Source organism: Saccoglossus kowalevskii, chromosome 12, assembly GCF_978046115.1.
Source record: "Saccoglossus kowalevskii chromosome 12, keSacKowa6.1, whole genome shotgun sequence".
In the NCBI taxonomy this organism is placed as follows: Eukaryota; Metazoa; Hemichordata; class Enteropneusta; family Harrimaniidae; genus Saccoglossus; species Saccoglossus kowalevskii.
The window spans coordinates 1,150,086-1,166,373 of NC_140652.1; the positions used below are offsets into that span (position 1 = coordinate 1,150,086).

General features: G+C 36.2%; 1 protein-coding gene across 1 annotated transcript in view; it reads right to left on the bottom strand.

Annotated features, from left to right (window-relative positions):
* LOC102808789 (DNA (cytosine-5)-methyltransferase 3C-like) overlaps positions 1–16,288 on the bottom strand; it is an 89,909-nt gene that overhangs the window by 41,450 nt on the left and 32,171 nt on the right. The window contains exons 4-8 of the mRNA XM_085506277.1: positions 15,543–15,713; positions 11,256–11,345; positions 10,977–11,132; positions 9,717–9,824; positions 7,114–7,297 (exon numbers count right to left, since the gene is read on the bottom strand). Of these exons, the coding sequence (XP_085362403.1) occupies positions 7,114–7,297; positions 9,717–9,824; positions 10,977–11,132; positions 11,256–11,345; positions 15,543–15,713 (709 nt within the window). The remainder of the gene's footprint in view (positions 1–7,113; positions 7,298–9,716; positions 9,825–10,976; positions 11,133–11,255; positions 11,346–15,542; positions 15,714–16,288) is intronic.

Sequence of the window (16,288 nt, forward strand, 5' to 3'; positions counted from 1 at the left end):
TGAGACAGCATTGTCTGAATTTCCTACTACCTCATAAAATATATTTTTATACCCGATATATATATATATATATATATAAAACAGTATTTGTTTTCTTCAAATATTTCATTTCATTCACTGTATTAACCTTTTTCCACCTGTTTTATTTTCAATTTATCACTTTATTGTGTGTGTTAATATTTCACTGCAGATACAAGATGAAAAGCAATTAGAAGTTATAAACAACAAGTTTATGAGCACATGCCAATATGTTAATTAGAATGATCTCATGTCTGCTACTAAAAACCCAATCTACCATTTATAACCTCATTACAACATGATAACACAAGAATTTCGCTTATTACAAAATTATATCATGTTGTAATGCACATATTTGCAATTCTATCAATATCTTAAATTATACTAACATAAGGGGTAACTAAAAGCCAAAGCCATTACTCACAGGAAGTTTTATTTGTAAAATGTGAAATATACTACCACCATTTTTGACATTAATAATTTGTATTAGTACTTGTACCAGGTTTTGATCAGTTGATCATTCACTTACAATCACTGAACAGTGTCATAGTCATGTGACCTAGATTCAGACTAGCCATGTTATAATTAAGCAATAACCCTGCGGCTCGTGCATATATGTCATGAATTGTGCAATATCCCGTGGTATACCCGCCTTCAGCAGGGGGTTATTGCTATTATATTATACCAGTATATTGACAATTCGATGAAACTAGTAAAAAAAAGAGTTTACTTTCATCTACTAAAAGATTATGATTATGGCCCTTGAGAGGTATGTATGGGGGTTGAAAAACTAACTCTGCGACGCGATTGTGCAACTCGCCGAATGTCGATTATTGCACTCTGCGACAGGATCGCAGTGTCACTCTGCGAAGAGAAAGATTCCCATTGGTTGGTTGGTCGAAAATCGTGAATCTCAATGGTCGATCGATGTAAGGGTACACAGCATGCCTTATAGAAATGTTCAGTTTTAAATGGTTATTCTCGCGAACTACGGTAAACAAGTATTTACCGACGACATGTCGCACGGTTCGGTAATCAGCAAGTATTTAACATTGATTTATTAACATGTATAACATCCCCCGGAGGGGATGAGAGAGGTTACAAAACACATGCACGTTGGTGTTGGGTGCCTTATTACGGTGTAACATCAGGGAGCTAGTAACATTAATGCCATCTTGAAGTTGTAAGGCTTCGTCCGCAACTATGCTCATTAGCATAGGCGGCAGCTTCAAAGCGAGTTGAGCGCGAAGTACGTTTCACACGATCTGGGACACACTTTCTTTTTTTTGTCATTAGCAAGTATAATTTGTTATGACTATATTCATCACTTTGAATTCCCAAATAAAGCGTGTAACGGGTCAAACTGTTTCTAGGCAATCAATATCGTTTTATTAAGAATATTAAGAGAGAAAAAACGTAAAGCTGTGTGAATGGATTGAAACTACTGCTGAAGATGGAAAACTACTAGTAAAACGGCAGTGTCAATGGAAAATTAGATGAGTGCACGCTCTCTGCATAAACGGAAACGATGGCTTTGTTTATATGGCCAATGTCGACGAGCAACAGATTTCCTGTACTCACTTCCTCGTCTGATCACCGGCACTCAACGGTCTCATGTATCGGTGTCGTCATCGGTTAAAGTAGTTGAAACTCTCGCGTTGATGCGAATATTTCAGCCTAATTGACCCTTTTGAGCCACTCGTGAGGTTGGTCATAATATGACCTAGACGTGCTTGCAATCTGCAAATTCTTAAAAAATAAATATAAATTGCATAAACGAAGGGTGAACGCGAAAGTCCTGTAATTTTGTATCGGAATCAAAACAGGCTGCAGGCAAGTCTAAATTAGTAAACATGACCCTGAGTTGCAGATTTTTCTTTGCCTCGTCTGTCATTGGCGTCTTTGCTTTCTTTTTTTTTATCACCATTGCGTTAGAATATAGACTTAGAAAATAAAACGATTTCTCAGACGAAGTCTTCACTGTAACAATGCTGACAATGAACATTAAATATGCATTGTTTGCGACAGGAAGCTTGTCACCCATTCAGAATCGTCAACAACAGAGTATAACCGGTAGTATACATATACATTGTATAAACATTGTGCAAATATTAACGAAACGGTAGTAGTGTTAGCGTTTGAGCACTGGTCTTTCCGAAATTTCGAAAAGCTGGGATGATGAATCAAGATACAAAGTAACCGTTTTATCAATTATTGGAAAATCAAGAAAAAGAAAAAGAATTTCCCTTCCCGCTACATTAAGATCAATATGGACCACCGAAATATAGTGTTGATTTAAAAAAAATAAACCATAATTTTCAGTAATACTGACTTCAAAAATTATGATACAAAAATAATTACATTCATACCACAAACCACTGCTGTTTTTGTTTACTTTTCACAACTGTTACAAAGTATTTCATTTCTGGTGGTTAAAATACCAGCTGATCGATCGTAGACCACAAGTCTTGAGTTCGTTTATGATCTAAACGAAGGCAGACGATTGCAAACAACTGCTGTCATGGCAAACGTTGCATGTCGTGAATGATTTTTTTTTCACTGCATGCAAATTATTGTCCTTGATGCACTCAACAAAGTGAAAGCAGACGTACAACATTCGTTGCAGAACGCGTGAAAAGTACTTCGCGTTCCACTTGCTTTGAAGCTGCCGCCTATGCTAAATGAGCATAGTCGTCGGGACGAAGCCTTTCAACTCCAAGATGGCGATAACACCGTATTAAATAGGCAGTCAAAACCAACGTGCACGTTACACTATTTAATTTTTCTAGCCAGCGGTGTGATGTGTCAAAAAACCGTAAACCATGTGTCATTTGTTTGGTCCCACAATTTGTCTTCCATGTGCTTGCCGATCACCGAACAGTGTGGCATGTCGCCGGTACATAGTGTTTACACACTTTTTTTACCCTACCTTTTTTACCATTTAAAACTTAATTTTTTATAAGGCCTGCGGTGAACATCGACCTTTGGGATTCGCGCTGTTCGACCAACCAACCAATAGGAATTGTGCTCTTCGCAGAGTGACACTGCGATCCTGTCGCAGAGTGCAATAATCGACATTCGGCGAGTCACACAATCGAATATTTATAAGAATAGTATGTAGTTGTACGCTGAATGCATACAAAAATCAAAGAATGCTCAGAAAGAACTCCCATGTGCTGAGAGTATTGGAGACACATTAAATATAATTCGAAATTACTTAGCTGAAAACTAATTATGCAAATCAGAAAATTAATATGAACAGATTTGAGTGTAAAACTAATGAGGTCTGCGCAATGTAACAGAAAATCTATGTTTCCAAGTTTAATTGAAATGTGATTAGAACCAAAAAATTATGAATTATTATGCTTATTAGGGAATTAATATGAACAGATTTTTACCCCAAACTAATTAGGTTTGTACATTGTCCTAGAGCATCTTTGTACTAAGTTTCATTGAAATGGAATAATTAGTACTTTAGATATCAGTGTGAAAGCTTAAAATTGGTTAATTATGCAAATTAGGTAATTAATATGTACAGGTTTTAACCCACAATTATCCAGGTCTGTCTATTGTCCTACAGCATCCATGTACATTCATTGATATGTGATGTTTAGTACCCAAGATATCAGTGTGAAAGTTGGTTAATTATGCAAATTAGGTGATTAATATGCACAAATATTTACCAGAAACTCATTGGGTCTGCATAATTTTAGATTCATTGAAATGTGATGATATCACATAGATATCAGTAGAAAAGCTGAAAATCAATTACGCAAATTATTTATTAATATGCACAATTACTTGCCCTAAAACTAATCAGGTCTTTGCATAGTCCTAAAGGATCTATTTACCAAGTTTCATTGAAATGCGATGATTAGTACTTGAGATACCCGTGGAAAAGCCGAAAATTAACTAATTATGCAAATTAGGTGATTAATATGCACAAATATTTATCAGAAACAATCAATCTCTGCATAGTCCTTGAGTATGTAAGTACCAAGTTTCATTGAAATGTAATGCTCACTACTTATATCAAACGCTGAAAATTAATTAATTATGCAAATTAGGTAATTAATATGTACTGATATTACCATAAAACTATCAGGTCTGTGCAGTGTCATATGACATCTATGTACCAAGTTTCATTGAAATGTGATGATTAGTACTTGTATCAAATGCTGAAAATTAATTATGCAAATTAGGTAATTAATATGTACTGATATTACCATAAAAACTATCAGGTCTGTACAGTGTCATATGACATCTATGTACCAAGTTTCATTGAAATGTGATGATTAGTACTTGAGATATCAATGGAAAAACCAAAAATTTACTAATCATTATGCAAATTAGGTAACTAGTATCCACGGATTATTACAAAAAACTGATCAAAACCTAGCATTAGTTCAGAGCATGTATGTACAAAGTTTCATCAAAATCCAATGAGTGGTTGTTTAGATATCAGTGGAACAATCATGGAACAGCTAAAAATCAGCTAATTATCATGCAAATTAGGTAATTAATATGCACGGATTTTTACCAAAAACTAATCAAATCTGCGCACATGTTCAGAGCATCTATGTACCAAGTTTCATCAAAATCCAATGAGTGGTTCTTTAGATATCAGTGGAACAGTCATAGAACAGCTAAAAATTAGCTAATTATCATGCAAATTAGGTAATTAACGAGCATGGATTTTTACCAAAACCTAATCAAATCTGCGCATTGGCCCAGAGCATCTATGCACCAAGTTTCATCAAAAACCGATGTATGGTTCTTGAGATAGCAGTGGAACAGTCGGACACACATACACACATACACACACACACATACTTTTATTGCAATATGTTCCGAGGACTTCATTGGATTAACTTTTAATATAGTTGAATTAACTTTTAATATAGTTGCGATATGAACTCGATTAAAACGCGTTCCTATATAGGGTTGCGTTTTAATTGGAGTTTAATTAAACTCAATTACAATGCAATACAATGGAGAATTGCATTTTAATTAGGTTTAATTAAACAAGAGTTGAATATCCCGTGACTGAACATAGAAATGTTTGCGAAGCTTAGGTTTAGTATCGGGGTAAGGTATGGTACAATTATATTAATATTAATATAACGTGAACCATACCTTCCCCCGATACTAAACCTAAGCTACGCAAAACGTATTAATAATCGAATTAACTATTAATATAAATTATGTTTTCCGTGTGTATGTCCTCGGAAGTAGCTATATATATGTATTTTTGTCCTCGCAACATATAGCAATCCAAGTACACACACACACACACACACACACACACACACACACACACACACACACACACACACACATACATACATACAGACATACAGACACACTAACTGCAAAGACTCCCATTTTGTGCTTCGCACATGGGAGTCAATTACATGCGCAACACAGTTCAAATTGAATACAAACTAATTTTTATTCCGCATGAAAAAGAAACATATCCGCAGTGAATAGAGCAGCGTAAACACACAAATTAGCATAACAAAGGATGACCTTTCTGACCTTTTACTGGCGCGCAACGCGATTTGAAATACAGGGTCGTGTACAGTTTGGATCATTTAAACAACAGATTTTCCACATTTTCATTGCGGTTTTTGTACAATTTTGACTGTAATTTGCCCATTGCAAGTACAGTTGGGAAATAAACCAGTTTTGTGACTCATCATACTACTTGTAACTGTGGATATTTGACGTTCAGCGGTACTTGGTTCGATCGAAATTTGAGACGCGGCAGGATGCAGTGTATCATGTACGGCGACCGGCACAGCGACCTCAGTTCCAACATCTGACCTGGATACCTTTGGTATAACCAAAGTTTTGTGACAGTATGACTGACAAGTTTTGTCGTTGTTCTGGGGTAAGTTTGATGGTGTAAGATCGGATTCTTGCATCATTTTTGTGACACGTACATGATACGCCTTGTCTCAACTCCAGCCGAAAGACTTTGCACGCCGTCGCTCTAATACAGTGGTTGGTGTACACTCGACACAAATCTGTAGCTTTCGAAATTACCTTCATCATCTCCTGTAATTTATTTACCCATAGTGGAGAATTACAAAACCATATATAGTCGTCGAATCCTGCGTTGTCCCGTGTTCTTTGAAACAGATGGCAATTACTCGGGTGCACTGCAATTTTGTCAGCTGCCGCTACGGGACACCGGTTGTTATTGGTGGCATACATTTTTGCCTGTGACTCATAGTTTTTTTGTCTTTCAATCCCTCAATCTTATCTAATACTTAAAGATCATGTTTTCTTTGTTGGAAGTTCGCAATCCATCTCAAAGTAACAACACTGAGAACACAGCGTTCTGGCGTTCGTGTAGGCACCTCACGGTGTTGAGAGACGGTGGTTTAGGTTTGTGTGGCAAATGACAATCACCCAACGACCGACGCTCACAACCTGGATACCACCATTAGCAAAAAGCAATATTATGGTTATATAACTTTTCAGATGTTTTAATTCAGTATTTTTTTCAATATTCTTCCAAAAATCAAGCACTATATTTGCCTAAAAATCAAATAATACCGGTTTTATGTATTTCCGTATTAAACCTGTAGTCAATTCATGTTCCAGGGCCACTTGGTTTAGTCATGTATTATCAGCCATTATACCAAGGATTGCATATGCAAATTTTGTGTTTGGACCAATCAAATCAATGGATTAACACCATCAATATACTGGTATAATATATCAATAGAAGCACACATTGCACTGACATCTATTCTGGAAGCGGACATCCAGGTATTTTCACTGCCTGGCAAGCAACACAGAGAAAACAAAGACCGAAAACTCTAAAAAAAATGCGTTTTGGGTAGTTCTTCAGACTTTCCTGAACAGTATAATTGGTTACTCCTTTATGGGCAACAAAACAAAATTTGGTTGTTCTTATAGTCTTATAGTTGATTTTATACCATTTTCTCAACTTCCACCGTTTTCATCGGCTCTTTGACCGGCGCTCCACAGCAGCTCTCACAAAGCCCATAGAAATACATGGTACAGTGGTGCATATCTTAGCAATATTCTGTGACGTGGCTCCACCCCCCAAGATATACTGACCTTTAGATGGTACAATTGCACCTGGACCATTAGGAAGAAAACCTTCCATGGCCCAGTTTACCAAATCCAAACACAATGTCACCATTTCAATAGGCATGCCTCGTGGTGTTTTTAGTGGTGTTACATCACTAGTAGGTGCAATATCAGGAGTAACTACAGGTCTTTCAGCTCTCTTAGCAGCCATCTACAATAGAATAACATAGAACCATAAAATGCACTGAGACCACATAGAAAGTCTACATATACACCATACTCTTTGACGTGATACATGAGTGTGATAGTTTTTTATGTATTTTCTTTTGTCTTGTGTGTGTACTTGTGTTCGATCGATCGCACTACAACAACGGTAAATCTCTTCCGTGTTGTGTTCACCATGAAGTTGCTGAACTACATTAACATATTTAAATGAGCTATGGTAATTTAAACAGGTTGGCACCATCTAGCGTTTCGATTGGTTAATTAGCGATTTGACCTATCAGGTCAAAAAACAGTTTCAAGTTACTAAAGTGTTTGAACAAACATGGCGGATATCGTATCGGATCGAAATCATTCGTTTTCACAACAATTCAACGAATTTATTTTTTGTACGTTATTGTAATCACTACTGAGTAATAATCATCATTTGTAACACTTTGAAAACAAGTAAGTTATTCACTTATGTGAAACGCAGCATGACCGGCTGGATTGCAATACCGTTACCGTGATCGTTTGCTACTAAGAATGCATTCGTTTTTGTCTTTACTTCTTTTAGAATATACTTTTCGTTATCAAAAACAAGCAGCCTCTCGGCTAAGATAGCTTCGCTGTTAGCAATGCACATTTCAAATAAAGAACAGAAGATATCATTAGAAAATGAACAATATGTAGACTGTTTTCAACAAGAATTCAAAAATATCACTTTTCACCAAAAATGACAAAAATATTCATCAAAATTAGATAATTGAAGATATCACCACGAAATTAACAAATCTGAAAGAGGTCCACATGTAGTAGCTATATATGTAATATAAAAGCAATTGGACTTGCGGTTTTCAACAAGAAGTTGAAAATATCACTTTTTACCAAAAATTACAAAAATATTCACCAAAATTAGAGAATTAAAGATATCATTACAAAATAAACAAATCTGAGAGAGGTCCACATGTAGTACTTATATATGTAATATCAAAGCAATTGGACTTCGCAAATATCACTTTTTACCAAAAATGACAAAAATATTCACCAAGATTAGAGAATTAAAGATATCATTACAAAATGAACAAATCTGAGAGAGGTCCACATGTAATACCTATATATGTAATATCAAAGCAATTGGACTTGCGGTTTTCAACAAGAAGTCGAAAATATCACTTTTTACCAAAAATGACAAAAATATTCACCAAAATTAGAGAATTAAAGATATCATTACAAAATGAACAAATCTGAGAGAGGTCCACATGTAATACCTATATATGTAATATCAAAGCAATTGGACTTGCGGTTTTCAACAAGAAGTCGAAAATATCACTTTTTACCAAAAATTACAAAAATATTCACCAAAATTAAAGAATTAAAGATATCATTACAAAATGAACAAATCTGAGAGAGGTCCACATGTAGTACCTATATATGTAATATCAAAGCAATTGGACTTGCGGTTTTTAACAAGAAGTTGAAAATATCACTTTTTACTAAAAATGACAAAAATATTCACCAAAATTAGAGAATTGAAGATATCATCATGAAATGAACAAATCTGAGAGAGGTCTACCCAAGGTACATATACACCAAGTATCAAAGCATTCAGGCTTGCAGTTTTGAAGAAGAAGTCGAAAAAGTAAAACATTGACACGGACGACGACGACGGACGATCACTCATATGATAAGCTCCGCTCGACAAAGTCGACAGCGGAGCTAAAAATAAGAAAATAAATACATATTACATTAAATAAACTGAGTATTTTTTTGTTATCATGTGAACATTTTTTTTTTTGATTGCCTGTAAATTTCCCCGATGTCTAAATTAGAACACGGAAGGTAAAGTCACTCTGCCGGAAGTCAAACATACCAGTAGTCAAACACAAACGACTGTGTCAGACAACTGACTCTCAGTTGTGTCCTATACCGGTGCTAACGAATTAGAGTGATGTCTATTATAATATACTGTACCGTACTGTAATCTGCAAATGCGTACAAATCTATTTGTAGATATTATTTATTGTGCAGTATGTTATACAGTGTGAAATTTTGTGTACAAGTTCGTCTGTGTGTAAAAATCCGAAAGTGCGCTTAGAATTGCAACAAAGTTGCAATTGAGTGTCGTGCATCTCATTAGCATATCATTATCCCTTCTGGCCTTTGTTTTCTGAGAAAAATTTCCCACTGTTACCGAAGTGAAAGCTCTAATTAAAGCCGCACCAATACTTCACACGTCTGAATTCGTCCATTGAAAAAATGAATTTTAATTAAAGCTGCGGCGTCAAAAAGGAATTTTACGGTACTGTCAAATAAAATATACTATACTATAGTACAATAAAATCTGTAGCATAGTGTACCCATCCTAGGATTGGACATCTTGAATATTAATATCACCAAATTCAGTAACCTGACTAATGTTTACTTACTGTTAATGCCTGATAAACACCTTTGCGATAACTTTGCTGCTGTTTAAAGATAACATCATTATAATATGGTTTGAATTCATGAAATGGCTGTAACTTGTCCAAAGAAACCTAAATCAGTGATAGATAGATAACATTAATTGCATACAATACATCTTTTAACCAAATTATCAAAATTATAACTCATGTATGGATTGAAATTCATACTATTTACATAATCAGACTGATAACAAGCAAGTATGTTCCACATACAATGTTAATTCGATATTTAAGATATTCATGTAAAGTTTTCAATGACAGTTAGAAATTGAAATATTTTTGTAAACTTGTAGATCAGTCGATGATTTGTAGTTTAACATAAATTCTTCATAATAGATACATAAAGAAGCCCCACAATTATTGCCCAGTGTATACTGGAGAGCATCTAGCAGAATGATTATACTAATTAAAGCACTCCCAATACAAAGTGTACATTAAGTTATTGTTTTCAAGAAACAAGTTTTATCAGCTGTGGCTTATTTATTGTAAACTCTATCTTGGTGCATGGAGCCGGGAACAGCCACAGGTGGTGCTGTGTACAATCAAAACATATAGACTTGTCTATGCTCATAAAGAGTACAGTGTAAAAGCCAGAAACAGTTGCTAAATATGGTGACCAGTTTAGTATACACAAGCTACACCAACCAAGTGACTGCTGACATTGCAAAGTATTTGTACACACTCCACCATAACTCTGTAATACGCAATTACGATTCTGGTTCCTCCATAACCCTGGATCATCAAAAGCTCTCCACTTGGTATTGTACAATTATCGCAGTGTATACTGGTTCTGAATCAGTACAGTACTGACTAAAACAGATGCTCTCCAGTAATGGTAAAAATAGTGTGGCATAAATGGCCCAGATTCAGGGACACCACCTGGGTTTCCACATGAGCCAATCAGAATGTTGCTAGCAGCTGTCTCACGAAGGCAACTCAGTAGACCTCAAGCATCCTTTGTTATGTAAATCACAAGCACACCTGGTAGATTCCAATTATCTTTCCATAGTTGAAGTATGTCAATTACCTTTATGACAGTTTTTACACATCAATGCAGACGGTTTGTTCCCATGCACACTTCTATCTGCAGGTTTTGAGGTAATATGGTTATAGTCAATCACTATAAAACCATGCCTTAGTCAAACAGTTGACTAAATATAAAACCATGCGTCACTTTATGCTTAGTACCCAGTGAATAATGATTTATGTTATAATAAGAATTACCAGTGAGTGCTTGAGGTCACCATACCATCTAACCCATCTCTGATCTATAAGCTGTGGTGGCGGTTTCTCTACTTCAATATGTGATATTACAACTGCTGGCCACCATGGAAAACCTTTTATTTTACCCCATACAAGTGTACCAATGCAAAAACGCATCTAAAAATAAAAAGTCTTTGTTAACATTGAGTCTTGATGTTATGAGTCATATATTCTATCAGTGTATTATGCTTGTGAATGCACAATTGTGATTGGTTGAGAAGTATATTTTAGCAGCATTACCTCATTCATAGAATGATTCTGACTTTCCTCAGTAGCAGCGACTGAATTCTTCTGACCATTACTTTCAATCTTAACAGCAGCAATACATTCCTAAAATAAGACAATATGCTAAGCAATGACAAAATGATGGCATCCCTAACTGCTTGGACAAAATGATGACAATTGCTTGGACAAAGTAATGACATCCCTAATTGCTTGGACAAAATGATGACATCCTTAACTGCTTGGACAAAATGATGACATCCCTAACTGCTTGGACAAAATGATGGCATCCCTAACTCCTTGGACAAAATGATGACATCCCTAACTGCTTGGACAAAATGATGACATTCCTAACTGCTTGGACAAAATGATGACATCCCAAACTGCTTGGACAAAATTATGACATCCTTAACTGCTTGGACAAAATGATGACATCCTTAACTGTTTGGACAAAATAATGACATCCCTAACTCATTGGACAAAATGATGACATCCCTAACTGCTTGGACAAAATAATGACATCCCTAACTGCTTGGACAAAATAATGACATCCCTAACTGCTTGGACAAAATGATGGCATCCCTAACTCCTTGGACAAAATGATGACATCCCTAACTGCTTGGACAAAATAATGACATCCCTAACTGCTTGGACAAAATGATGACATCCCTAACTCCTTGGACAAAATGATGACATCCTTAACTGCTTGGACAAAATGATGACATCCTTAACTGCTTGGACAAAATAATGACATCCGTAACTGCTTGGACAAAATAATGACATCCGTAACTGCTTGGACAAAATGATGGCATCCCTAACTCCTTGGACAAAATGATGACATCCCTAACTCCTTGGACAAAATGATGACATCCCTAACTGCTTGGACAAAATGAAGACATCCCCTAACTGCTTGGACAAAATGATGACATCCCTAACTGCTTGGACAAAATGATGACATCCCTAACTGCTTGGACAAAATGATGACATCCCTAACTGCTTGGACAAAATGATGACATCCCTAACTGCTTGGACAAAATGATGACATCCCTAACTGCTTGGACAAAATGATGGCATCCCTAACTCCTTTGACAAAATGATGACATTCCTAACTGCTTGGACAAAATGATGACATCCCTAACTGCTTGGACAAAATGATGACATCCCTAATTGCTTGGACAAAATGATGACATCCCTAATTGCTTGGACAAAATGATGACATCCCTAACTGCTTGGACAAAATGATGACATCACTAACTGCTTGGACAAAATGATGACATCACTAACTGCATGGACAAAATGATGACATCACTAACTGCTTGGACAAAATGATGACATCACTAACTGCTTGGACAAAATGATGACATCCTTAATTGCTTGGACAAAATGATGACATCCTTAACTGCTTGGACAAAATGATGACATCCCTAATTGCTTGGACAAAATAATGACATCACTAACTGCTTGGACAAAATGATGACATCCCTAACTGCGTGGACAAAATGATGACATCCTTAATTGCTTGGACAAAATGATGACATCCTCAACTGCTTGGACAAAATGATGACATCCCTAACTGCTTGGACAAAATGATGACATCCCTCACTGCTTGGACAAAATAATGACATCCTTAACTGCTTGGACAAAATGATGACATCACTAACTGCTTGGACAAAATGATGACATCCCTAATTGCTTGGACAAAATGATGACATCCTTAACTGCTTGGACAAAATGATGACATCACTAACTGCTTGGACAAAATGATGACATCCCAAACTGCTTGGACAAAATGATGACATCACTAACTGCTTGGACAAAATGATGACATCCCTAATTGCTTGGACAAAATGATGACATCACTAATTGCTTGGACAAAATGATGACATCCTTAACTGCTTGGACAAAATGATGACATCACTAACTGCTTGGACAAAATGATGACATCCCTAATTGCTTGGACAAAATGATGACATCCTTAACTGCTTGGACAAAATGATGACATCACTAACTGCTTGGACAAAATGATGACATCCCAAACTGCTTGGACAAAATGATGACATCCTTAACTGCTTGGACAAAATGATGACATCCCTCACTGCTTGGACAAAATGATGACATCCCTAACTGCTTGGACAAAATGATGACATCCCTAACTGCTTGGGCAAAATGATGACATCCCTAACTGCTTGGACAAAATGATGACATCCCAAACTGATTTGACAAAATGATGACATCCCTAACTACTTGGACAAAATGATGACATCCCTAACTGCTTGGGCAAAATGATGACATCCCTAACTGCTTGGACAAAATGATGACATCTCTAACTCTTTAGACAAAATGATGACATCCCTAACTCCTTGGACAAAATGATGACATCCCTAACTGCTTGGACAAAATGATGACATCCCTAATTGCTTGGACAAAATGATGACATCCCTAACTCATTGGACAAAATGATGACATCCCTAATTGCTTGGACAAAATGATGACATCCTTAACTACTTGGACAAAATGATGACATCACTAACTGCTTGGAAAAAATGATGACATCCCAAACTGCTTGGACAAAATGATGACATCACTAACTGCTTGGACAAAATGATGACATCCCTAATTGCTTGGACAAAATGATGACATCCCTAACTGCTTGGACAAAATGATGACATCCCTAATTGCTTGGACAAAATGATGACATCCCTAATTGCTTGGACAAAATGATGACATCCTTAACTGCTTGGACAAAATGATGACATCACTAACTGCTTGGACAAAATGATGACATCCTTAACTGCTTGGACAAAATGATGACATCCCTCACTGCTTGGACAAAATGATGACATCCCTAACTGCTTGGACAAAATGATGACATCCCTAACTGCTTGGGCAAAATGATGACATCCCTAACTGCTTGGACAAAATGATGACATCCCAAACTGCTTTGACAAAATGATGACATCCCTAACTACTTGGACAAAATGATGACATCCCTAACTGCTTGGACAAAATGATGACATCCCTAACTGCTTGGACAAAATGATGACATCTCTAACTCTTTAGACAAAATGATGACATCCCTAACTCCTTGGACGAAATGATGACATCCCTAACTGCTTGGACAAAATGATGACATCCCTAATTGCTTGGACAAAATGATCACATCCCTAACTCATTGGACAAAATGATGACATCCCTAACTGCTTGGACAAAATGATGACATCCCTAACTGCTTGGACAAAATGATGACATCCCTAACTGCTTGGACAAAATGATGACATCCCTAACTCCTTGGACAAAATGATGACATCCCTAACTGCTTGGGCAAAATGATGACATCCCTAACTGCTTGGACAAAATGATGACATCCCTAACTGCTTGGACAAAATGATGACATCCCTAACTGCTTGGACAAAATGATGACATCCATAATTGCTTGGACAAAATGATGACATTCCTAACTGCTTGGACAAAATGATGACATCCCTAACTGCTTGGACAAAATGATGACATCCCTAACTGCTTGGACAAAATGGTGACATCCCTAACTCCTTGGACAAAATGGTGACATCCCTAACTCCTTGGACAAAATGGTGACATCCCTAACTGCTTGGACAAAATGGTGACATCCCTAAAATAATGACATCCCTAACTCCTTGGACAAAATGATAAATGGACAACATTGTGACATCTTTAGCAAACTGGACATAATTGTGGCATCTGTAACTACTTGAACACCACTGAAAAAAACACATTGTGATGTGAGTAGAAGACATATCTTATATCTGATTTTGCATATCATGCCGGGTCTGTTATACCATATTGGACTAACATGTTCCATTAAAAACAGGTTCAAATTAATTATCAATAAATTGAATTGCCCCCTAAGCTGAAATCCACATTGAATATGGCTTGCCCTTAACATAATTTTGCAGTTAGTACATTGTTGGGCTCACCATAATACATGGTTCACATTAGCTACAAATAGCTGTCAGATACAAAAAAAGATATTTTTGGCTGAAATGGCATTCAAGAATCTGCACATGATAAAACCTTTTACAGTGCGGTCTGAGCATAACCTACCACTTAAAGCTAACTCAGTATTTTTTTTAAATCACCAAGATATCTAAATTGTTCACAGTATTTGATTTAAATATGTCTTGTAATAGTAACAAACTAATACTATGCAAAATCAGTTAAAATTATACATGGCAAAAATACACACTTAAAAACAGCCAGCTCAAAGTAAAGTTACAAATCTGTGTACCATACAAATAACACATCAATTAATACATATTTGTATCATACTTTCCTGTGGAGTCCATGCTTTTGTTTTTCTTCATGTTTTCCTTTCCCTTTTTTCTTCTTTTTTGTTTCAGGGGACTGGAACTTCTCCACCTTACTGGGTTTCTCTCGCAGACCATGGACCACTCTTCTAATGCTATGATCATATTTCCCACCTGTCATAATCACATTATCCTGCTGACAAGAATATTACACACCTGTCATAATCACATTATCCTGCTGACAAGAATATTACACACCTATCATAATCACATTATCCTGCAGACAAGAATATTACACACCTGTCATAATCACATTATCCTGCTGACAAGAATATTACACACCTGTCATAATCACATTATCCTGCAGACAAGAATATTACACACCTGTCATAATCACATTATCCTGCAGACAAGAATATTACACACCTGTCATAATCACATTATCCTGCTGACAAGAATATTACACACCTGTCATAATCACATTATCCTGCTGACAAGAATATTACACACCTGTCATAATCACATTATCCTGCTGACAAGAATATTACACACCTGTCATAATCACATTATCCTGCTGACAAGAATATTACACACCTGTCATAATCACATTATCCTGCTGACAAGAATATTACACACCTGTCATAATCACATTATCCTGCAGACAAGAATATTACACACCTGTCATAATCACATTATCCTGCTGACAAGAATATTACACACCTGTCATAATCACATTATCCTGCAGACAAGAATATTACACACCTGTCA